The 23,970-nt window shown below is 67.2% G+C and overlaps 2 protein-coding genes across 2 annotated transcripts in view; one reads left to right on the forward strand and one right to left on the reverse strand.

The window, feature by feature from the left end:
- Positions 1 to 1,253: 1,253 nt before the first annotated feature.
- The window catches only part of SSU72 (SSU72 homolog, RNA polymerase II CTD phosphatase), a 45,602-nt gene continuing 22,885 nt past the window's right edge, over positions 1,254 to 23,970 (reverse strand). The window contains exons 6-7 of the mRNA XM_036025170.1: positions 9,730 to 9,737; positions 1,254 to 1,264 (exon numbers count right to left, since the gene is read on the reverse strand). The gene's annotated coding sequence lies outside the window, so the exon portion shown is untranslated. The remainder of the gene's footprint in view (positions 1,265 to 9,729; positions 9,738 to 23,970) is intronic.
- LOC114497921 (ATPase family AAA domain-containing protein 3) lies at positions 5,705 to 23,964 on the forward strand. The gene is made up of 16 exons (XM_028513927.2): positions 5,705 to 6,017; positions 9,404 to 9,480; positions 9,709 to 9,810; positions 10,118 to 10,177; positions 10,702 to 10,771; positions 11,131 to 11,296; positions 11,418 to 11,487; positions 13,950 to 14,105; positions 14,670 to 14,726; positions 14,863 to 14,988; positions 15,217 to 15,341; positions 15,745 to 15,796; positions 16,065 to 16,135; positions 16,908 to 17,075; positions 18,367 to 18,475; positions 23,150 to 23,964. Exons 1-16 carry the CDS (start codon positions 5,816 to 5,818, stop codon positions 23,312 to 23,314), a joined length of 1,776 nt encoding a protein of 591 aa, XP_028369728.1. The 5' UTR covers positions 5,705 to 5,815; the 3' UTR covers positions 23,315 to 23,964.

Raw genomic sequence — 23,970 nt, forward strand, 5'->3', positions numbered from 1 at the left:
TCCCCCTGTGCCCCTGAAAACCAGAAGGGGCTGTGCTGGGGCTGCCTCTGGTTGAGGTTCCAACCCGCACACTGGGCAGGCGCCCTGAGGCAGGCGTGGGCGGGGCAGCGCCTAGCCCTTGGCAGGGGACCCCAAGGGGAGGCCTCTCTAGTGCAGGGGGCACCCCTGTGAGTGCTGTTTTCACAGCTGTGCTGGTTCTGCTGACGTCCCTCATGTGGTGAGAGATGGGGCGTTCACCGAGGCTGGGAGTGCGCTCCCCCTCCCGGGGGCCCTGGGCTCTCCAGGGCCGTGAGCCCTTGGACAAAGGTCGTCTGTGGGGAAGCCGTGGCGGCTGGGGTCTGGGGCCTGGAGCCCTGGGTCTGTGAGGCGTCCACCCGGGGGCGGGGCAGCCAGCTCAGGCCCCCCCCCGCCCCGGGCAGAAGCTGTTGACATGGCAACAGCCCCTCACAGGGACACGCCAGTGGCCAGTCCCCAGCCTCCTGCCGGGGAGAGGGAGGACAGTTTAGGAAAGTAAAAACTGAAGTGCACAGCTGTGTGTCTGCTGCTTTTTTTCTGGGTTGGAAAATTTTCTTCCGACATCTACTAGAACACACAAAACACGGGCGGAAGCCCCATCTGCCTCCAGAAGTGAGGACGCTGAGGTGGGCGCACAGGGAGGCCTTGCCCCTTAGGGCCCAGCCCGGGGCTGGGGTCCCGACCCCACTGCTGTCCCCCAGAAGGGCTCGGTCTCTGGGGCAGGGGCAGGTGGCAGCAGCGGGCGGCAGCGGCGGGCTGCGACCCCTCCTCACTGTGCTCTCATTAAAACACCTGCCACTACCTGCCCACGTTTCAGAAATGCAGGTGAAGGCCCCGTGACAAATGGCAGCATCTCAGCCACCAGTGTGCGAGCTGCACTGGGAGAAAAGGCCCTGCCCCCACCAGGTGTGGGCGGAGAGCGCCCCTGACCGCAGCGTCCGGGGGAGTGGGGGCCACGTCCCACCTGAGTGCGCAGTGCTGCGGAGGAGAGGGTGCAAGCCCCGCGCTCCTCGGCCGGCCACGACGGGGCCCGGCCAGCTCCTGCTCCCGCTGCCTCCTGCGCTGCCTGCCGGACCAGCCCCTGCCGGACAGGAGGGTGCTCCAGGCCTGGCTGGGGCTCCTCCCGGGGCCACTGCCCCCACAGGTGCCCACTCCCAGCCCCTCCCGGAGGACACCGGGATTCCCTGAGTGGCCGTGGGCTCCGAGTGGCTGTTGCATCTGAGGCCTTTCCAGACTGTGCAGCTGAGCTGTTTTGCTCCCAGGGAGGCAGCGGCATGTCTCCTGTCATCAGGGCAGGCGGGCCGCCCCGTGCCTGTGCTGAGGGCCCCCCCGCCCCGGGAGCCTCTGGGCATGGCCTGGCTGTGCTGGCCTTGCCGGTAGCTCTCCTCTCTGGGCCCAGCTGAGGGGGTGGTGGGCAGCCTCCGTGGGGGCAGGGCTGTGGGCTGGGTCACCCGAGGAGGCCCCTGCTTACCTAAGCACAAACACCTTGCGGGCGGACAACCCCCAAGGGGCAGCGAGGGTTGGGCGAGTCCTCAGCCCCTCGCCAGCGCTGGGCCCGAGGCTGCTGTGTCTGAGTGTGGCGACTCCGTGACCTCTCCCTGGCCCCCTGGGGCCATCGGGGGCAGCAGCAGGGTGCAGGGGCCTGCAGAGAGCTGGGGGACCACTCCCCCTCGCTCTTTTTCACCCCTTTCATTTTTCTTTTTTGTTTTTTAAGATTTTATTAGTCATTTTTAGAGAGAGGGGGAGGGAGGGAGAGAAGCATCCGTGTGAGGGAGGAGCATCGGTCGGCTGCATCTCACACGTGCCCCATCCGGGACGGAGCCTGCAACTGCTGGGAGTCCAACTGGCGACCCTTCGCTCTGCCCAGCCCACTGAGCCACAGGGGGCGGGGCCAGCCGTTTCTTTTCATTTACAGTTTGTGTTCAATGCAAATCAGTCCCGTAACAGGAGAAGTTACTAGGAAGCAGAGCAGCAGGACGCAAACCCCATACACAGCCCCCAGCACAGACGCGCCGCCCTCAGGCCCGAGGGACACCGGAGGCAGCTCCCTGCACACCGCTGCTCCAGAGCCGCGGGCTCCGGGCTGCTGCAGCGCTTTCCGGACTCGGCAGCAGGGGGCGTGGTCGCCTGGCTTGCTGTTTGGGCTGCTTCCCGTGAGCAACCCCAGTGCTGAGGTTTGTCAGTTTTACCTTCAAAACCAATCTTTTTTTTAAAAAAGATTTTATCTATTTATTTTTGGAGAGGGGAAGAGAAGGAGAAAGAGAGGGAGAGAAACGTCAACACGTGCCTCTCTCACACACCCCTTCACTGGGGACCCAGCCCACAACCCAGGCCTGTGTCCTGACTGGGAATCGAACCAGCGACCCTTTGGTTTGCAGGCCGGCACCCAGTCCACTGAGCCACACCAGCCAGGGCCAAATCTTTTTTTTTTTTTTTTTACTATAAAAAGTATTCAACGGCAGAAGTAAGAAGCACCCTGAAATCGGTTGAGGTCAATGTGCTTCTCTGCTCTTCGCAATCAGTTTAGTTCAGAGGTGGCCAATACAAGGCCCGCGGGCTGAATCCAGCCCTCCACCTTGTTTTATCCGGCCCGGCTCCTTGCCTCTCCCCCGCGGCAGCGCCGAGCTCTCGCTAAACTGTTAAGGAGTCGTCACGTTTCTACAGTCCCGAAACCCCATTCTGCCCTGTGAAGGCACCCCGGAGGCTGACTCGGCCCCATGACAACGCGTTTGACGCCCCGGTTCAGTTAGAGGACTCTGGCGCCCCTGGTGGAGCAGCTGGGAAGTGCACTAGTGACTAGACTCCCACGTGGGACCTGAGGCAGACCCCCCCCCCCCCCCCCCCGCCATCATTGCCCCGGCACCTGCCAATCCCCACGTCAAACATCCAACGCAAGGTCAACTCCAAAGCCTCCGAGGAAGGAGCTCAGTTCACAGGAGGACAGTGACAGTGTGACGATGTGAAATCCACGTAGTGGTACGTGGGCATTAAATCGGTGCTGTGAAATAGCACAGGGACCCCGGAAGGTCCGTCGATCGGGTGGGGAAAGAGAAGCGTAAGTGGAACCAGGGGAGGTTTTTGTGGTATTTAACCGCTCTATGGCTTACAGCTTTAACCAATGAAAACCACCTCCGTTGCAAACCCTACCCTTTATGCCTGCAGATAAAACCTATCTATTTTATTTTTTTAAGGGTTTATTTATTTATTTTAGAAGGGGAAGGGAGGAAGAGAGAGAAACATCCACGTGTGGTTGCCTCTTGTGCGCCCCCTACTGGGGACCTGGCCCAAAACCCAGGCCTGTGCCCTGACGGGGAACCGAATAGGCGATCCCTTCAGTTTATGGGCTGGTGCTCCATCCACTGAGCGCCCCCAGCCGGGCCCCGACCCAGTCCCCTGGGACTGGGATGGATGGTGCCTCACTCGAGCCTCTCCATCGTATTCTTGCTGCTCCAGCAAGCGGGTCGGATCTCTGCCTCCACCTCTTCCTGGTGGCCAGCAGCCCTGTGTGTTTGCTCTGGGGCACTTGGCCGCGCCCAGTCCCCTGGGTGCAGCCTAGAGACGGTGGCCACAGCCACTCGGCAGCTGGCAGTACGTGAAGACGTTGCCGTATTGTACTGGTGGAAGGCAGGTGGACACTCCTAGAGGTGCCGAGGGAGGCTGCATGCAGGTGAGGTCAAGTTCGGCTGTAAGACATCCCTCTGAGCAGTGGGGTGCAGCCTTGATTTTTAGAGAAAAAAAGGGAATGGGAGGGAGGGGCAGAGGGGGAGAGAAACATCGATTTGTTTTTCTATTTATTTATGCATTTATTGAGTGATTCTTGTGCGTGCCCTGACTGAGGATTGAATCCTCAACCTTGGCGTATCGGGACGGTGCTTTAACCAACTGAACTACCTGACCAGGGCCAACACTTCCTTTAATTTAAAAAAAGAAATTCAATTGCTAGGGACAATGCATCATATGAGCTTCAGATGTAAAACATAGTGATTAAACATTTATACACAGGGTCTGGCAGAAGTGAGGCCTGCTTGAGTGTGGTTGGTAGGGCAGTAACATGGGTGTAATAATTTATAGTTTTAATTTGAATGTTTCACCTAAAATGTTATATGGGTGTGCTTGAGTTGTGACATTGTTATGTCAAAGAATTACATGCTTATGATTTTGTAACAAAAGAGTCTGTAATGAAAAGGGGTGTTGTTTGTGCCGGACCCTGTATTCACCAGCTGGATCATCAGCCAGGACAGGAGGAGACTGTTAAATGTTTGTGTGACCTACAAAGCCATCGCCCTGATCGTCCAGCACTCCCGTGACATCGGTTGCCACAGTTGTCACGACACTGCTTTGTTTTGCTTTAAAAAAAAAAGATTTTTACTTATTTATTTTTAGAGAGGGAAGGGAGGGAGAGAGAGAGAGAGAGAGAGAGAGAGAGAGAGAGAGAGAAAGAAACATCAATGTGTGGTTGCTGGGGGCCGTGGCCTGCAACCCAGGCATGTGCCCTGACTGGGAATCAAACCTGCGATGCTTTGGTTCGCAGCCTGTGCTCAGTCCACTGAGCTACACCAGCCAGGGCATGCTTTGTTTTGCTTTTTAAAAAAGGAAAGAATGAACGGGCAACTTGGATGTAGGCGCACAGGCAAACTTTGCTAACTTGGGACACTGTGGGTCCTAGAGCAACGCAGGCCTCTGTCCACCCTTGTCTCCCTCTGTCCCGGGAGGGTCCTGCCTGCCCCTTTGTCCAGGAAGCGGGCACGGGGCCTTCGGGAGTTCCCAAGCAAAAGTCCTCACCAGTCAGCGACCCGAAGCCGAGACCCTAAGTTCTCAAGCCAGGGCGCCCTCTGTGGGGCTTTGGGGGACCTGCTCTGCCTTTGCAGACTTCCGTGGTCGGAGATCCGTCGTCCGCCCCCCTCCCTTGTGAGCCACTTCTGTGTAACGCAGAGAATCACACAAGCACGGACCACGGCGCCTCGCTGAGACAGCGAGAGGGCATTCGGCGGGGGTGGGGTGGGAGGCCTTTCTCCCGTCGGGCCCTTCATCCAGGGGCGGTGGCGGGAGACTGCCTGGGACCAGGCTCTACCCTCGTGTCACCGTACCGAGCTCAGCCGCACGCTCCAGGGTCGGGCTCGCCCCGCGCCCGCCCGCCCGCCGCGCGCAGGGTCCATCCCCTCGCCACCGTCAGCGCTGCGCCAGGGCCACGTGGAGCAGGGCCAGGGTGCGGGGAGCAGTCCGAGGGGCCGCTCGGTCCTGTGAGTTGAGGCCCCGCACCTCGCCCTGGATGGGGTTTTCCTCCGCGGGTCAGACTCCTCCCGCAGATTCTTCCTCTCGCAGTCTCTCCCATCCGGGCCGCACATCAAGAAGCCTCTGCCCTATCTGTACGTGCACGTCAGCCACCGCCACGTCTGGACCTCTGCGGGCGCCCGTAGCAACGGGACGCCGTTGCTACTTGGAACTGACACATCCCAGGGCACAAGGGCTTCCTTGCCCATGAATTCTGTCCCTGACCGAACGCCGTAACCGGGGGTCTCGCCCCGCCCCCTAGCGACCCGCCCCCTGAGCCAGTTCGGGCAATCACGGAGCGGACGCCTGGTTGACTATGATGATGTCATAGTCATTCTGGCCAATCCGAGTGCCGCAGGCGGGATGGGGGCGCTCCAGAGCTTCCGTCGCCCACGAGTAAGAGGCGTGTGTCGCGCCTGCGCAGTCGCTCTGACCGCCGGCACACATCGCGTGGGGAGAGCTCCGAGTCGCGCGTTGTAGCTCGGCTTCGGGTCCTGGCGGCTGCTGAGGCGCGCGACGCTCGCGGGCTATGTCGTGGCTCTTCGGCATCAAGGGCTCCAAGGGTGAAGGCGAGGGGCCACCCCTGCCCCTGCCGCCCGCGAAGCCTGGGGCTGAAGGCGGCGGGGACCGGGGCGCGGGAGACCGATCGGCGCCCAAGGACAAATGGAGCAACTTCGATCCGACGGGCCTGGAGCGCGCGGCCAAGGCGGCGCGCGAGCTGGAGCACTCGCGTGAGTGCGGCGGCGTGGGCGAGGGCGGGACGGGTCAGGGGCTGCTCCGCGGAGGGTCAGTCCGCCGAGCGCCTGGCATGCCGGCCTTCGGGGGCTTTTAGTCCCTTAGTCGTCGGAGCGAGGTAGTGGCGAGTGCTGTGCACAGGCGAGGAAGCCGGCCCCCAGGAGTGAGCGTGCCCCAGCTACCGGGCGCACGGGGCGGTTCGGGATCCCGTCGGCCCGGGCGCACTCTCAGCTGCCACGTGCCCCGCAGGCGCGGGGACCGGTGCGGAGGGGACTCGGAGAGGTCACAGGTAGCAGCTTCCGGGGCTGGTCCCCGGTCTTCAGTTCCTGCCATGGGTCGGAGCTCCTTCCCCTCCACGTGAACCGGCCAAGGCGTGGCCAGATCGGGGCCCGTTTGTGGTGGTTGCTGGCAGTTTTCCCCTGGAAGGGACGCGTGGGGGACGGTCACCGGTGTGAAGGAGGAACTAACAGACTTACATTTATTGTTGGGATTCGTGAGCTTTCGGGTAGGCGCGGCTGTAAACAGGGCAGACACCCCAGGCCCAGCCTGGTGACCTTCCTGACCCTGGGCCCCTCCAGGCCTGGCGGCAGCTGGAGCTCCCCCGAGCCGGGACCTTTCCCACGATTCCCTTCCTCCTGTGGCTTTAACCACTTGTCTCGAGTTGTAGTGCGTTTAAGAGCCTGGAACGTAGAAGACGCCGAATAAACGTTGCTTGAAAGAACACAATGGCTCTCAAGCTTTTGTTGAGGCAGAAGTGCCCTCTTTTCAAAGGGGACCCTGCAGAGAAGCCTCGTAAGGGGCCCAGGAGACCCTGCCCTGCAGCTGGGGCTCCGTCCAGCTCTCCCCCTGTGGCTGCGCGGACGCCTGGGCTAAGGTCTCTGGGCCTCCCTGGCTGTCAGGCCCTGGAGGGGCATTCACAGCATCCAGACATCTGGGCCCGGGCCCAGGACAGCCTGTTGCGCCTGGCTGGGGCACGCTCGCCCGGGTTAGGTGTGTTGGGTTTTCCAGGGAATTGTAGTCGCCCGGGTGGGTTCAGAAAACGGCCAGGGTCAGAGCCCTTGGATGATGACAGACTTGGCTCTTAACTGGATTTCCTGCTGAAGGCTTAGTTGGGGGACACCTTTGTGCCCCAGCTCCCGTAGGGTTTCACCCACTTCCAGAGTGTCCAAGTTTTCCGCTCTTAGAAGGTGCCCCCTGGCCGTCGGCCCCCCGCCCCCCACGGACGTACAGTGCGGGTGGCCTTGGATGTGCGAGGGGGCGGCACCGGGCTTCCCTCCTGCCACCTGCTCACGCCGCTGCCAAGTGGCTCCTGTGTCTCCTGCCCTGGAACACGCTCCACCTGGGGCCCAGGGCTTCCCTCCGCTCCCCCACGGCCAGGCCTTCACGCCCCCGCCACACAGCATGTCCTCTGGAGTCCTCAGGAGTCCTCAGGCGCCACCACCCGGAGTTACGGCCCCTCATCAGCCCCCACGCCTGGTGGCTCCCCCAGACCTGGGCTCTAACTTGCTTTTGTTCCTGCCGCCCTCCTGGTCTCGCTGCTGCCTGCTGGGAGAGGATTCACACTGGGGGCCACCCCTTCCTGTCCCCAAGCCCTTTTTCCAGGAGCGCTTCACACTCCTATGTCCCAGAGCCCACCCCTGTGCAAGCCTGCACCCCCCCCGCCCCCCAACACTTGGTTCAGGCAGCCGCGCCTGCACCCCTCGGCCTTGGCCTGCCTGCTCAGCCAACGGGAGCTGACCGCTGCTCCTGGCAGCGGGACCACCTGCTCCGTCTTGCGGGCCCCTGGCGTGCCCGGTGTCCGGCTCTCCAGTCCCCCACCCGTACACTCAAGGTGGCAGGTGCCTGAAAGAGCGCCCTGCCAGTGGTGGCTGCCCCTCGATGCCTCCAAGTGCACATGTCCTGGTGCAGAGTGGTGTGAGGGTGATGAGTGCTCCTGTCAGTCCTGAAGTTGCAGCCCGTGGTCAGCGGAGCAGCCGGGCACCAGGCCTGTGCCTAGCAGTAGCCTGCATTCTCAGTTCCGTCCAAGAGTTGGGGGGGGGGGGCGCTCGACGTGCTCCGTGTCAGGTGAGGTGCTCAGAGGTTTACCTGGCTGGCCAAAGTTCACTCGAGCAAACCGGTGGGCTGGGGTTCGGCCCCAGGATGGTGGGCCTGGGGTGCCCACGTCGTGTGTGGTGCCCGCTGCTCTCTCGTGGTCAGAGTCCGTTGTTAAAGCAGCTCCTGCCAAACTGCACACCCCAGCAAGCCGTGTGGACACCAGGGCTCCTGCCACCTCCGTCTAATGCATGGGGCGCCCCCCCCCCCAGGACTATAAACAGACGCTTTCTTCCGTCAATGACACACACGTGTGCCGCAGGGTCCTGGGCGCCGGGGCCTGTGGCCTGCTCTGACGGCTCCGACAGCACGACGGATCCCGGGGGCTGGCGGGTGGGCGAGCGGGGGGGGCTGCCTGGGGACGCGGCTGCTTCAGGGAGTTGCGTTTGCGGGGCTGCCCTCTCTCCAGCTCTGGAGGGACAGAAGAGTCCCAGGGAAACATGGCTGACCCGTGAGCAGGCAGCGGTCCGGGCTGCCTGCCCCGCACAGCCGAGAGTCCTCCTACAGCCCAGCCGGCCCTGCACACTCACGGCCCCCCGACCTCGCAGGAAATGCTGCTGTCCACCCACGGTTGGCCGGTCCGTGGCGGCGAAGCCCAGGGAGACCGAGGACCGGCTGGCCACGCGCTTGTGAGAGAAGCTGCGCGGAGCGGCCCTCGACGCTTGGCCCTCGGAGTCCAGGGTCAGCCCTGCTGGGCCCCAGAGGCCCGGTCTCCCTCGGCCAGCGGGGGCCAGGACTGGGCTTCTTTCCACAACACCCAACGTGGACGGATGTGAGTTCGCCTCACGAGGGAAACACATGTCCAAGGCATCACGACACACGTGCTTTTAGCATGTGCTCTGTGAAGAGCCACCGCCGCCTGTGCACCGGGCTTGTCTCTGACTCAGCTGTCACCCACTCCTCGCCACTCTTCTCCCGGCGCGCGCCCGAGGGCTGGTCAGGGCCGGGGGGCAGGCTGCAGAGGAGCCGATGGATGGACCGTGAGAAGCCGGACAGCAGCTGCGGGCTGGCTTTTCGTCTGGTGGGGGGAGGATCACTGTGCTGACCGCAGTGTGTGGGCCAGGATCAGCCCTCCGGACGGAGCCCTCTGCGGTGCGGTGGTCCCCCGGAGGGTCTTTCTCTCGGGGGTGGAGCCGATGTAGGTGACGGTCGCTGGGCAAGGTCTCAGCAGGAAGAAGGTGGGCACGTGGCCTTGGAGGGCGAGGAGAGCTGTGGTCTCCCTGGCGGCCGCTTGGCTGCGAGACTGCCTGCCCGGCGCCCGTGTGCCCTAAGGTTCCCGCGCTCCCTGCAGGACACGCCAAGGAGGCGCTGAGCCTGGCGCAGATGCAGGAGCAGACGCTGCAGCTGGAGCAGCAGTCCAAGATCAAAGTGAGTGGGGGCGGCGGGGGGGAGCATGGCTGGGGTGGTGCGGGGAGGTGGCGCAGGGGTGCCCCTCCCTCCCAGGGAATCGGTGGGGAGCGGGGAGGCCAGAGCCCGGCCCAGGTCGGCGGTGGGTCTGGCGGCAGCGCCTGCACCCGGACGTGTGCGCCCCCTGAGACCCCCGAGTGGGGCGGCCCCGGGCTGGGAGTGCTGAGCGGAGGCCTGCCGGGCCCGCAGGAGTACGAGGCCGCGGTGGAGCAGCTGAAGAGCGAGCAGGTCCGTGTGCAGGCGGAGGAGCGGAGGAAGACCCTGAGCGAGGAGACTCGGCAGCACCAGGCCGTAAGGGCCGTGGGGCCCCATGGGCGGGGGTGGGGGGTGGGGGGGGGCCTAGGTGACCGGGAGGGCTGCGGGGGCACGCCGCGGTCCTGTGGGGAGTCAGGGTCGCCTGTCGCCTGGTCAAGGGCCTGGGGCAGCCTCCACACACTCGCCCGAGGCCCCTGGGCCACCCCACGCTGAGGGCGACAGGAGCCAGTGTGCCTGTGTGCCGGCGGACGGCCCGCGGGGCTGGACAGCTGCCCGAGGCCCCGGTGCCTGGGCGGGTCTGGGCCTGCGCAGGCCGTCCACTGGCTGCTCTCTCCCTCCCCAGAGGGCCCAGTACCAGGACAAGCTGGCCCGGCAGCGCTATGAGGACCAGCTGAAGCAGCAGGTGGGTCCGCACGCCAGCACTCGGGGCGCCTGGAGTCTTCCAGGGAGGGCAGTAAGGACACCGGGTCCGAGACGGGTCCACAGGGATGTGCCCGCGGGTCACGCCGCGCTGTGGGGCCCCCACGGCAGAGGCGCCTCCCCTGCTCTCCAGGCTCCCCTGGGTGGGGCGTGACCGGGACCCTGGCACCGATGGGTTCACGGGGGACTCCAAATGTCCGTGCCCATCGTGGGCACCATGGCTTTAAGTTCTGGCAGTCAGAAACCAGAGCAGCCTTTGACGGGCCGTTTGACGGGCAGCCGTGGCCCTGTGGCCGAGCTACATTGGGGGGGGGGGCTGTGAACCTGGCCCCTTGGTCATGTGTGTCCCCCGCTGTGTTCAGACCTGCAGGCCCCGGGTCCGCCGTCCCCAAGGCGGCCTGGGCCCTGGGTGGTGGCTGCTTCCACGGAGGGAGCGGCCGGCCTCTCGGGTGGGTGCCAGCCGTTCCCTCTGTTTGAAGCTTCCCCTTCTCTCGTGGTTCTTCCCAGCAACTTCTCAACGAGGAGAACCTGCGGAAGCAGGAGGAGTCGGTGCAGAAGCAGGAGGCCATGAGGCGAGGTAGAGCGGGCAGCGCGACCAGGGCCTCCAGGGTTAGGGCCTGGGAGGCTGTGGCTCCAGAGAGGAGGGAGGCCGGCTGGTGGGCGGGGCAGGGGGGCGGGGCCCGCTGGTGGGCGGGGCAGGGGCGGGGCCCGGGGAGGGCAGGCGCCGCTGTCAGCTCCGCGGGCCCTGCCCTGCGTCCGGTGACCTGCAGGGGGCTCTGCCTTCTGAGCTGGGGCGTTTAGAGCAGAAGCCCCGCGGGCTGGGCTGGCTTTTCCCCTGCCCTGGGCGCCCCAGGGTGCCAGGGGAGTTGCTCTCCTGTGGGAAGGGTGCCTGGGCCCCGGGGCTCTGAATGCGGGGCTGCCTGCCTCCCGTGGCAGCCACCGTGGAGCGGGAGATGGAGCTGCGGCACAAGAACGAGATGCTGCGGGTGGAGGCGGAGGCGCGCGCGCGCGCCAAGGCCGAGCGCGAGAACGCGGACATCATCCGGGAGCAGATCCGCCTGCAGGCCGCCGAGCGCCGCCAGACCGTGCTGGAGTCCATCAGGTGTGCCCACGTGCCGGTCTCCGCGGAGCCACCGCCGGCTCCCAGCGGGGGGTGGGCGGCCTCTCTCCCGCCCCGTGCACGGGCCCAGTCCCTCCTGGTCACGTCGGCGCTTCCCCTGCAGGACGGCTGGCACCCTGTTTGGAGAAGGATTCCGTGCCTTTGTGACCGACTGGGACAAAGTGACAGCCACGGTAAGTGCTGCTGCGCCCATGGGGTCCGTGGGGGCCTCTGCGGGCTCCTGCCCGTCCCGGGAGGTGGAGGCTGCTGCTGGTCCTCCCGCTGCCCTCACCTGCACCGGGTGTGACGGGGCCTCCGGGTTTGGGTGCTTGGGACGATTCCGTGTTGTCGCTGGCCGTGTCTGGTGAAGGAGAGGGCACGGGGGCGGGGGGTTCCCCGTCACCTTCGGGAAGTGTGACTAGCACCCTGCCCACAGCCTCCGCAGTGGGCACCGCCTGAGACGTGGGGGGCCAGCAGCCACGCTGGGGAGCCCCCTTCAGACGGGCATTTCCACCCGGAAGTAGAGGTCAGCCTGCTGCCCTGAGCCCCCGGTCTGTGCCCTGAGCCGGGGGGCGGGGGCCCCTCTGGGAGGAACCCCCGAAAACCCTCTGGCTGCCTGGTGCTTCCGCGCACGGCTCCAGGCTGAGACCCGGCTGCCCTGAGGGGCCGGACAGCACCCAGCGGACCCCCAGCATGGCGGCCAGCCGGGGAGCAGGAGCGGGTGTCCCAGAGCACCGCTTCCTGCTCCGGACAGAGCTCCAGCCGCACTCGGGTGGAGGGCCGGGCGAGGTCAGGCCACGCCTCCAGGGCAGCGGGACTGGACTGGACTGTCTGGGGAGGACAGCCGGGGGCTCCCAGTGGGGCTGGTCAGTCTGGTGGCTCTTAAAGCGGCCCCTGTAGTTGTCCGCCTGAGCCCAGGGACGGGGAACACAGGCTCCCGGCCCCATCTGCTCAAGCTGCTGTGTGCGCCGTGCGGGGGGCCGCACCCTCAGAGAGGGGCCCTGGGGAAAGCGGGTCCGCCTCCCAGGCTGTCCAGCCTGTGGCTCGGCGGGTCCCATGGCCGCCCAGCACGCTGCCTGGGAGTTGGTGCTGGCTCTCAGCCCCAGCTGCCGCCTCCCGTGCCCTGCTCCACAGCGCGAGCGGCACAGCCAGCTGCCGGGCTGCAGCCTCCCCCCGCCCCCACCGAGTGACCCTGCTCGCTGGGGCCATGGGGGCGGGGTGGGGGGTGCTGCAGGGCTGTGGGCTCGGCTCCGAGGCCTCGGTGGCCCTGCCCAGCGCACAGGGGCGGCTCTGGCCCTGCCCTGCCTGCCTCCCGGGGACATGGGCTGCTGGGGGAGCGCCTGTGGGTGTCCCTGCCCGTCCGTGTTGGTGAGGAGAGCTGCACGTGATGGAGGCAGGTGGCCAGCACGCTGACCAGTTAGTCTTTTAGAGGAATCGGTGATTCTGGGTCAACCGTGTCCTGGAACAGAGGTGAACTCCTTCATAGGGGGCGGCCCGCACTGTGCGAGGCCAGCTGTGGCCTCACCTGTGGGTGTTTGCCCCGGAAGCTGCAGAGAAAACACTTGGGACTCGGGGACAGAACCTGGCGGACCCGGAGCTCCGCCGAAAGCTCCAGGGCGGGGTCTGAGGGGGCTGAGAACCTGCGAGGATGGCCGGGCTCCAGCCCCTGCGGCTCCGCTGAGTGTGTGCGGGGGCTGGAGGAGGGGCCTGGGGAGCAGCAGGTGCGGCTGTGCTCCCCACGGGTCCTGGCTGTTTGGCCGGGGAGGTGGCTGCAGGTGCCTGGCCTCCTGACCGTCGGCGCCCTCCTCCCGGCCGCTGGCTGCTGGGACTTAGGTCCCACACCTCAGAGCAGGTCCTGTCCGTGGGCCCTTGCTGAGGGGCTCGAAGGGCCACTGAAGGGGACACCGGGCAGAGAGGGGAGGCCGGCCCTGAAGCCCCGAGGCCTGGAGCACTGTGCGCCCTCTGCCCCTGGCGGGGACCTGTGCTCGTCCCTCTGAGCCGCCAGGCGTGCGCTGGGGCGCCCCGTGGTCTCCGCCCGGCGGGCTCCCGGCCTCACCTGGCCTCACCTGCTGTTCCGGGGACCCAGAGGCCTGTGTGCTAGTTAAGTCTCTCCGTCTGCCCTCACCCCCGAGTCCCTGCCTGTCCTAGGCTGTCTGTCCATGCCGTCCGTGAACTGAGTGTGTGTCTTCCAGGCTGGACGGACACGCGGGGCGGGGGTGGGGGAGGCGGGAAGACATGAGGTTGTGGCCCAGGAGCCACTGGCCCCTGCGGCGGCTCGACCGTGGTCTGCGGAGGAGGGAGCCATCCCAGGTCCAAGAGCGGGTGTTGGCGTAGGTCCTGGGGGCCCCTCGGCAGCCCCCACCCTGGCGCTGCTTGTCCTCCAGCTGCCCGTTGGGGCTCCCGTGGGCTGCAGGCTCCGTGGGTCCTGCTGGGCCACGTCCCCGGCAGAGTCCTGAGAACAGTTCCGGGGGGAGCTTTGTGGGATCTCGCCTTCTGCCGTGGTGGGGAGTCGAGGCTGCTGGGGGGGGCCTGGAGACTCCCCGGGGGACCCCTGCCGGCACTGGGCACTGGGTGGGTGCGGCGGCGAGGGCTCGGCGTCACCCACAGGGGGGCGCAGTGCGGTGGGCGTCACCGCCTCCTCTCCGGCCTGCCGCAGGTGGCGGGGCTGACGCTGCTGGCCGTCGGGGTCTACTCTGCCAAGAACGCGACCTTGGTGGCCGGGCGGTACATCGAGGCCCGGCTGGGGAAGCCCTCGCTGGTGAGGGAGACCTCGCGCATCTCGGTGCTGGAGGCGCTGCGGCACCCCCTGCAGGTAAGGGGGCGCCTGGCTGCGAGGGGGGGCCCAGGGCCCCGCCCACTCCTGGCGCGGCGGCCCCAGGCACGCTGTGTCCCCCTTCTCCCCGTCGCCCAGGCACTGCCCTTTCGCTCCTGCACTGTGGGTCCGCTAGGGGCCCTCTCCCCCTCGATGCTGTCCCCAGGGTCTGTCGGAGCCTCTGGGTCTGTGATGGGACCATCCCCCCTCGACTCCAGGTGCCTGCGAACTGCTGCAGCTTCCGGGGGCCCTCCCCCTGTCAGGAGGAAGTCAGCTGCCCCCCCCGCCCCCAGGGAAGCGGGCATCCGCCCTGGGGGCCGTCGCTCCCACGGGCTGCAGTCCCCGTACGGGCTGTGGTGCGGGTGGTCGAGGAGGAGAGGCCCGTGGCAAATCTCGGCGCAGCCCAGCCCCACAGGCAGCCTCCCGGCGCACCGTCCTGTGCGTCCCAGGCTGTGGGCCCCAGGAAACCTCCGTTGCCGCGTCACAGGCTGGCTGCCCAGCACTGGTGGCTGCCCGGCGGGCTGCGCTGGCGACCCGGTGCCCCTGACCGTGTGTCCTCCGCAGGTCAGCAGGCGGCTCCTCAGTCAGCCTCAGGACGCCCTGGAGGGAGTGGTCCTCAGTGTGAGTGGCGCTGCCCTGCTGGCCCGGCAGAGGTGGGGGCTGGGGGGGGAGGCTGCCCTTGCGCCAGCCGGGTGCTCAGGAGGGACAGGCTCGGGGCGGAGCACCCCCCAGACCCAGCGCCCCCGTCCCCCGGCAGCCCAGCCTGGAGGCGAGGGTGCGGGACATCGCCATCGCGACGAGGAACACCAGGAAGAACCGCAGCCTGTACCGGAACGTGCTGATGTACGGGCCCCCCGGCACCGGCAAGACTCTGTTCGCCAAGGTGAGGGGGGCCTGTCCCCGGGGTTGCGCCTGCCTGCCTGGAGACCCTCCCCTCGGGGCTGGGGGGGGCCCTCCCCTCGGGGCCTCCTGCACTCGGGGCGCCCGAACAGAGGGCTGGGCCGAGGGGAGGAAAAGACCCTGCTCGCCCACCCGTCCCCAGCCCGTTTCCCCACCGCGTCTTCCCCCCTGCCCCATCCTCCCCCGCCCCTGCCTTCTGCCCGCTCTCCAGAAACTCGCGCTGCACTCGGGCATGGACTACGCCATCATGACGGGTGGGGACGTGGCCCCCATGGGGCGGGACGGCGTGACTGCCATGCACAAGGTCTTCGACTGGGCCAGCACCAGCCGGCGAGGGTGAGCGGGCCCCTCCCAACCCGGCGCTGGCCCGCACCGCCACGCCCCGCTCCTGGCGGCCACCGGGGTGTCGTTGCCGGGAAAGGTTGCTGACTCTCCCCGCGGCCTGTCCTGGCGTCCCCGGGGCCCCGCAGTGCCCGGTGGGGCGGGGGGGGGGGGGTTCGCTGCAGTGCAGTTCGCAGTGGCCGGGCAGCTCCCTCAGGGCCACGTCGGGGTCCTGCGTGTCCCAGCCGCTTTCTCCTGACGTTGGCCCCTGGCGCGACTCCTTGTCCCAGGCTGGGGGCTGGGGCCCCAAAGAGCTGGGGGCGGCGTGGGGTTGCGGTTCCCAAGCCCCTGACCGTCCCGGAGGGGCAGCACGTGCACCAGAACCTTCCACGGCTCACACGGCCCCGCCCCTTCACAGCCTCCTCCTGTTCGTGGACGAAGCAGACGCCTTCCTCCGGAAGCGAGCAACCGTGAGTGCGAGGCCCTGCCTGGCGGCGGGTCGGGCGTGTGTGTGTGTGTGTGTGTGTGTGTGTCCGGCAGCGTGGGCCAGCCCGGGGCCCGGCTGCGTCTGCGCTTTGGGGGAGGGCCGCGGCGCAGGTCCGGCCCCAAGGCCGCTGCTCAGCGGGGCCTCCTCTCTGAGCTCTGCTGGGAGACAGAGGTGGTGTCGGGGGCGTTTTCAGGGTCTTCCTGAAGTCAGCTTTCAGGCTTCAAGGCTGGGCCCGGAACCTGTCTCCGCAGGAGCGGATCAGCGAGGACCTCAGGGCCACCCTGAACGCCTTCCTGCACCGGACGGGCCAGCACAGCAGCAAGTAAGCGCCCCCGCCAGCCCCCTCAGTCCCTGTGGCGGCCGCCCACAGGGGGAAACTGAGGCAGGGTCAGGACACCTCCAGCCCCTTTGCTGGTGCAGTGTGCCCAGGCCTCCCCCCCGTCCCCGAGAAGACCTACCGGGGGTCTCAGGCAGAGCTGGACGGCAAGGTCAACGTCCCTGGCACCTCTGGCCGCCCCCCAGACATGGGCTGTCAGGGCTGTGGCCCCACAGCCGGGTACCCTGGGGCCCAGGTGCCTGGGAGTGGGTTGGCCCCTTCCCTGTCCCCCAGTCACGCTCCTCTGCACCGGCGAGGCCCCTCCCGCCCCCCCCCCCCACTGGCCAGCAAGGGGGTGCCCGGCACTGCTGGGGAGACATGTCATCCTCACGTGTTCCGGCTGAGAACCTGGAGAGGCGTGTCCGCTCCTGCCCCACCGCGCGCCTGGGGCAGGTGGACAAGGGCAGCGGGCCCTTCTGCTCGGATGTGCCCCTGGCCCCGAAACCCGGCCTTCCGGTTGAGGGTGGAGTGGCCTGTCTCACCCTGGGGTCCCTGTCCCTCCCGTGCACAGCGGGCTCCCCCAGCCGCCCCATCGGGTGGGGCTGTTGGCCAGAGAGGCGTGGAGTCGGGGCAGGGACAGAGCTGCCAGGGGAGGGGTGGCGCGAGGCCACACGGGGCCTTACACAGCTGCCCAGCAGAACCTGCTAGAAAGCTGCCCCATGGGGGTCTGGGGCCGCGCCCCAGGGAGCCCCTCAGTGCCCCCCATCTGCCGGCACAGGTTCATGCTGGTGCTGGCCAGCAACCAGCCCGAGCAGTTCGACTGGGCCGTCAACGACCGCATCGACGAGATCGTGAGCTTCGAGCTGCCGCGGCTGGAGGAGCGGGAGCGCCTGGTGAGGATGTACTTTGACAAGTTCGTTCTGAAACCCGCCACGGAAGGAAAGCAGTAAGTGTCCTGGGTGCCCGCCCTCGCTTCCCGCCCTGCCCCCCAGGGGCCGGGGGCCACCAGCTCCGGGTCCCCGCCCCGGGCTTCAGTCCCCCCCCCTCCGCCCCTCCGTGGCCCCACGAGGCCTCGGGGGCCGGGTGAGGTTTCATTGCTGGAGGCCCCACCGCTCCCTGTCCGCCCGCTGTGCCCTGAGCTCTGGTCCCGCTCACCCCGGCCTTCCAGTCGGCAGTCCCTGGCCCCATGCCACCAGTCTTCCCACCCTTTCCTGGCGCAGGGGGGGCCTCAGGAAAACAGACACTGAGGTGGGGGGGCAGCCGGGCCTGCGTCGTCAGGGCCCACGGTGCCCAGTAGCACTCACTGAGTCGCTCTGAGACCGCCGTCCGCCGTCCCGCTGACTCCCAGGGGCCGGGGGCCCGGGGCCGGCACGCGGCAAGGCTCCCCTCGACGGAGCCCCCTGGGCGGCGGCACGCCCCCCCCCCCCCCCCCCCCGCCCCCGGCCCCGCACTCTGTTGGGAGTGCTCCAGATAGGACGCCGAGGCCGGGCTATTTTCGCCGTCTCTGGGGGCAGCTCTCAGCAGCGCTGACCTGAATCCCTGCTGTCGCTGGCAGCAGCGAGTGGCTTCTGCTCCAGATGGCCGTGCCCTCCTGCTGCCCCCCACCCCCAACCACCACTCCCTCTGGGCTGCCTCCTCCCTCTGCCCCGGCCGCCTCCCGGCCCCCCACTCCCCACTGGCCACCTAGGCCGATGGCAGCCCAGACGCGGCTGTGAGGTGTGTCTGAGTGGCTTATTTCTCCCAGGCCTTTGCCTGGCGCCCCCGTGAGAGACCTTGGCACCTGGGGCTCCAGTGTGAGCCTCGCTCCAACTCAGAGCACTGGGCGCGCCCCCGTGGTCTCCCGCCCGCGTGTCCCCCGGCCCCACCTCCCAGCGCCCTTGTAGCTGCCCTGTTGTTGGGGCGTGGGGCGGGGCCCGGCGTGAGGTGGACGTGGTCCTGCCCCAGGGTGGGCGGGGTGGGGGGCCCCCCGGTTCTCCCAGGTCCTCACCTGCACGGCAGCTGCGCTGCAGCACGCCCCCCCGGCATCCTCACCACCTGGCCCCCCTGCGGACCCCCACAAGGGCTCCCGGAGGAAAGCAAGTGCCCACGAGGGCAGGAGGGGCGGGTGCGAGGGGCCTGGGGTCCCCCGCGCAGGCTGCCGCCCTCCCTCCAGGTGGGAGTCGTGGGGCCTCGAGGGCCCTTGGATGTGCCCGGGTCCCGGGGCGCCCCGGCGTCACCCGGGGACCCCTGCTCACCAGGCGCCTGAAGCTGGCCCAGTTTGACTACGGGAAGAAGTGCTCGGAGATCGCACAGCTGACGGCGGGCATGTCGGGCCGGGAGATCTCCCAGCTGGCTGTGGCGTGGCAGGTGAGCTGGGGGCCGAGTCCCGGAGCGCCCCGGTGCCCCTGGGGTGCTCCTGTGGGAGGGCTTCCGGCACAGACGAGACCGCACTGCTGCCCTCACGGCAGACGGCGGGGGCAGGGCCCTCGTGGTGGTCGCCCAGACCAGGGTGCTCCTGAAGTCGGACGGGGCCCCTCTGCAAACCAGCCTCGTGCGCGTGGGCTTCGCGGTCCCCTGGGCTCAGGGTCCTGGCAACAACCGGACTGTCCCGCCTGGGGCGGTGGCTGCAGGCCCTGGGGGCCAGGGGACACAGCGGGCTGGGGCGTGTCCCGTGAGCCGTCTCTGGGCTCACCGGGGCAGGGGCTGGGGAGCCTGGGAGGGGCTCTGGCCTGATACAGTGTCGGGGGTGTCGGCGCCCGGCGTGCAGGGTCCCCTGCTCCTGCGGAGCTCTCCGGGGTCTGGCGGTGAGGACGGGTTCGCTGTGACCGCACGGAGCCTGGCCATGGACCAGGCCGGGTGGACTCGCCCCCGTGCCGTGGCTCAGGGCACACAGGCCGGGGGCTCTGGCGACTCCCCAGGTCCATCGGCCTCAGGGGTGGCCGGGCACGCAGAGCGGGGCTGCACGCTGCTCCTGCCCACCTACCCCCCGCCCTCCAGGCCGGACGCCCAGGGGCAGCGCTGCCCGGTCTCCGGAGCCGCGCCTTGTGATGTGGCCTGGGTCCCGCCACAGTGGTCTTGTCAACGAGGCGGCTGCCTCTTAGCACCCAGAGCCACCTCTTGTGTGTGTGTGTGGGGGGACGCATGGCTGCCCCCAGCACTTCTGCGCACACAGCTCAGGGGCATCAGGAGTGCGCCCACCGCCGTGCGGCTGTCTCCGCCATTCTCTCTAGAACCTTCCGTCCTCCCAAGCGGCACCGCCGTCTGCCCTTCTCTGTGGGTCTGGCTCCTCCCGGACTCCCGTGGGTGGAGTCGCCTGGTCTCTGACCGTCTCTGTCTGGCTCGCGTCACTCGGCGGGACGCCCTCTGGGTCCGTCCATGGTGTCGGGCCCAGCACAGCCCCCTTCCCCTGAGTGGTGTTCCCGTGTGAGTGTGCGAGAGCCTGTCCCCCATCCGTGGGTGGACACGTGCGTGGTTTTCACCTCCTGGTGGTTGTGAGCCGTGCTGCTGTGCACGGGATGGGGGGGGGGTGACAGCGTCTCCCCGGGCCCTGGCTCTGTGTTCCTTCGGGGCGCACCCGGCGGTGGGATTGCGGGGTCCCGTGGTCGCTCCCTGCAGCACCCCACGCCCCCCCAGCAGGCATGGGGGCCCGGACGTAGGTCCCCGCCTGTCTGTTCGTTCCAAGGGGAGGGACGCGGACCTCCCTGTGGTCTGAACTGCGAGTCCGTGGCGGCCGGTGGCGCTGAGCGGCGGTCCGAGCCCCTCGAGGTGTCCGCACAGGCTCGGCTCTCGGTGGTCGAGCGAGGAGCCCTGCACCCGTTCTGGGTGCGACCCTGCCCCGCTGCGTGGCGGGCGAGGGCTCCCTCCCGGCCCTCAGCGGGCGCCCCTCCAGCCCCGTGGGCCGCGCCCTGCGGCGCGCAGACCCTCAGCGCCGATGAAGGCCCGTCACCCGTGTCTTCCTTCGTCGCCGGGGCTGCCCCGGTCCCAGCCCGGAAGCCGCCGCACGGCCTCGCTCTCGTGTCTGGGGGTGTTCTCCCGCGTGTCCTGCGGGGTTCGCCGCGCGGCGTTAGACGCTAAGGCGTTCGGCCCATGTCGAGTCGAGTCTGTACGCGGTGTGAGGTCCGGGTGCGGCCCCACTGTCCTGGGTGTGCTGGGTGGTTGCCGCGTGCTGCAGACACGGCCCTGCCTGCCTGTCCTGGCGCCCTTGCCGGAGACCACCGGAGCGTGGGCGTGGGGTCCCCGCCGGCCTCCTGCTGTGCCGCAGGGCGGGCTCTGTCCCATCGCGCCCCGTGTCGGTCCGTCTGTCTGCCGGGACCACACCGGCGGGAGCGCTGTCGCTGGGGAGTGGGCCCCCCACCAGGGGATGCGGGGCCTCCCGCCTCCTGGTCCCCACTCAGGGCTGCTCGGGCCGTTCAGGGTCTCGTGAGATTCCACGTGAACTCTGCGGTGGGCCTTTGAGATCCCCGCAGCTGCAGGTTGTTTGTGTAGTAGCACTGACCTTGTGACAATGTTAAACTTCCTGACGCGTAATCACAGATAATCTTCTGTGTTTCGGTGTCTTGTTTTCTTCCTTTGGTGTCTTAAGCAACATTTTGTAGTTTTCCACGTACAAGTCTTTTCACCTCCGTAGCTAATTCCTAGGTATTTTATTCTTTTTGATACTATTGTAAATGGAGTATCTTCTTTTTTATTTTCAAAGATTTTACTTATTTTTAGAGAGAGGGGAAGGAAGAGAGGAAGAGAAGAGAAACGTCAATGTGTGGTTGCTTCTTGTGCGCCCCCTACTGGGGACCTCCTGAAACCCAGGCATGTGCCCTGACTGGGAATTGAACCAGCAACCCTTTGGTTCACAGGCCGGCACTCAGTCCACTGAGCCACACCAGCCAGGGCTGGAATTATTTTAACTTGTTAGACTGATCATTGGCATTGTACAGAAACACAAATGGTTTTGTGTTAATTTTGTATCCTGCAAATTTGCTGAACTGTTCTAACAGTTTTTTGGGGGGATCTTCAGGGTTCCTTCCATAAAAGATCACATCATCTGTACGACACATACTTTCATCTTCTTTTCCGATCTGGATCCCTTTCATTTCTCCGTTTCCCCGCCGTGGCTCCGGCCAGAACCCCCGAGCTGTGCTGGACAGAGGGGTGAGGACGGGCACCCCTGTCCCTGTCCCGTCCTGTTCAGCATCTCCCCACCGCGGGCATCACTGTGGGTTTCCACCTGCGGCCTTTTTCCTCGTGAGGAAACTCCTTCCTGGGGCTAGTCCCGTGAGGGTGCCCATGGAGAAGGGGTGCTGGGTTTCTGCTCGCGTCCACCGTGTTTCTGCCCGTCACTCTGCTGACGGTGTGCCTCGCGCCGATTTCCCTGCCGGAGCCCGAAGCGTTCCCGCCTGGCCGCGGCCCGTTTCCCTGTCCCGCCGCCTCAGTGGGCTGGCTGGGGTTTTGTTGGGGCTTTCTGCCCCTCACACCCCCGAGTCCGGTCTCGTCACGGGCAGTGCCCCCCCGAACTCGGCCCTCCCCGGGGTGCCCCGTTGCGTTGGGTCCTGGCGCCTCCTCCCCAGGCGTCCCCGAGCCGGGACGGTTCTCAGGTGTTCCTTATGGTCGATGCATGAACACCAGGTGGGGCCACCTGTGCTGACTGGGTGGCGTGGAGGGCGCGGGCCAGGTGTGCTCCCCTGCACCTGCCTCGGGGTTTGCTGTTTTTCTCGGGACTAGACCGAGACGGTGGGGGGTTGGGGAGGAGGCCAGAGAGGTGCGGTGCCCGCTGGTCACGTCGTTTCCGGGGACCTGGTGTCCACACGGCATCGCAGGCTGTTGTCCTGGACCGCCTGGCGAAGGCGGTGGCTGCCAGGTGTCTCCGTGGCCAAGTCACTCTTGTCCCCTTTTCCTCCTCTGTTGGGGAGCACGGCATCAAGCCCCGCCTGCCCTCTCTGGGGGGACCCTGGCTGCCCAGACGCTCTGGGGTTCTGGAGGGAGCAGCCGCACTCTCTCCCTGCCCCTTCCTGCCAGGGAAGCCTCCGGCCGCTTCCAGACCACGACCCCGCGGGCCCCTGGGCTGGGGTGCGCCCCTAGGGGTCAGCCCTCCTCCGCAGCTCTCCAGGGCCGTGCGCTCCGCTCCTCCGGAGGCTGTGGGGCAGCCTCTCCACGGCCCGGGCCGGGCCCTGAGCCGTGTGAACACAAGGACTGCTCCCTCAGACTCGGGGACTTGCTCACGCCCCACGTGAGCTCCAGCCCCTGCGTGGGGGGGCCGCGTGCTGCCCTCACCGCAGGCTCAGAGTCGGGGCGTGGCAGGAAGTAGGCGGGTCCTGGGCCTGGGGAGGGGAAGTGTTGGGACCACACCTGGGCCCAGTTAGCACAGGTGGCCCCACCAGGTGCTCATCCAAATCGGGGCGTGGTGTCCTGGGTGTGGGGAGTGCCGGGCACCCAGGGGCCCCGTGTTCGGGGGCAGCTGGCCCCGAGCACCCACTCTTGGGACACGCTCTGCCTGGGGAGCCTACCCTCCCGTGCGTGTTAGGGTGGACCTGTGCCCGAGTGGCCTGTGGTGGTTCTGTCCCCTGCCCTGGCACTGGGGACAGCTCTGTATCGGAAAAGCAGGGCCCCCCAGGTTTGCAGCGGGGGTGGGGAGGCTTCCAGCACCCAGGCCCCCCCCCAATGTTAGAGGGTCACCGAGAAGCTCGGTGTTGTGAGACGGGGCCCGGGGCTGGCAGGTGGTGCAGGGGCGGCGCAGGCTGCCGACTGCCTGTGAGCAGGCCCATGTGAGCACACTCGTGTGCACTGGAGGCCGGGCGTGTGTGTCAGCGGGCAGGATTGTGTGTGCAGCCCAGGGAGGGTGTTGGCCAGCTGTCCCCTGGTGGACTAGCATCCCCGGCTTCGCTCCCCCCTGCCCCCAGCCCGGCTGTCATCCCTGGGTCTGGCCCTGGTCTCTAGGCCCGAGGTCCCTGGCGCCTGGTGGCCTCCGAAAGCCCGAGGACAAGGGACTCTTTTCCCGCAGCCAGCCGCTCTGAACACTCTGCCTCAGTGCTCTCTCTCTCTCCCTGCTAGGCCATGGCGTACGCCTCGGAGGACGGGGTCCTCACCGAGGCCATGATGGACGCCCGGGTCCGAGACGCCATCCAGCAGCACCAGCAGAAGATGCAGTGGCTGAAGGTGGAGGGACCTGGGTCTGAGGGCAGCCAGCCCCTGCTCCCAAGTGCTCGGACTGCCTGAGCAGGGCTGGATGCCGGGCCCTGGGGCACCCTGGCCGGGCAACCTCCTGCCCATGTCTCCCGGAGGTCGGTGGGGGGGTGCCGCACAGCCACCCCCACCCCGGCACTTTTTAATGTTCTTCCAGTCGGTCGGGGCCCGGGCAGCGCGAAAGGCCCCTGTTGAGGACGGGTCTCGGCCGCGCTGCCTGTGGTGAAATCGGCCCCCTCCAAGCTGTGGTTTCGGCTGGGGAGGGTCAGGCTGGGGCCGTGCCCAGGACATACCTGGGAGACGTGTCTCCAAGGCAGGCCCAGCCCAGGAGAAGCACGGTCCCCACCCCCATGCCCAGGGGCAGCGGCCACACTGACCCCGCCCTGCTGGCAGGCTACCCCGGCCGAGACCAGCAGTGTGGGAGCCTGACAGGGCCCCGTCCCCCTGGGACCAGAGCCCGGTGAGGGCGGAGCTGAGGTGCCCGGGGTGGGGCACGCCTTTGACCCACACTCATCTCAGTGCCCTTGAGTGCCTGGTGGGGGCTGCTCCTGAGATTGGAGGCCCCCGCCCTGCTGGCTAAGGTCACCCAGTGCTGGGGGCCTGCCCTGGCCCAGACGGCCTGTAGCCCACCCACTGTCGGAGCTGGGGTCTTGGTCCAGAACCTAATAAACACGTACACACCATTCCTC

Source organism: Phyllostomus discolor, chromosome 5 (genome assembly GCF_004126475.2).
Source record: "Phyllostomus discolor isolate MPI-MPIP mPhyDis1 chromosome 5, mPhyDis1.pri.v3, whole genome shotgun sequence".
In the NCBI taxonomy this organism is placed as follows: domain Eukaryota; kingdom Metazoa; phylum Chordata; class Mammalia; order Chiroptera; family Phyllostomidae; genus Phyllostomus; species Phyllostomus discolor.

What these genes read in the sequence shown, in the direction of transcription:
- LOC114497921 (XM_028513927.2), top strand. Translation starts at nt 5,816, where the DNA reads ATGTCGTGGCTCTTCGGCATCAAGGGCTCCAAGGGTGAAGGCGAGGGG. An exon ending in CCCGCCACGGAAGGAAAGCA is followed by an intron (nt 17,076 to 18,366) that starts GTAAGTGTCCTG and finishes CCTGCTCACCAG; the next exon opens with GCGCCTGAAGCTGGCCCAGT. An exon ending in AGCTGGCTGTGGCGTGGCAG is followed by an intron (nt 18,476 to 23,149) that starts GTGAGCTGGGGG and finishes TCTCCCTGCTAG; the next exon opens with GCCATGGCGTACGCCTCGGA.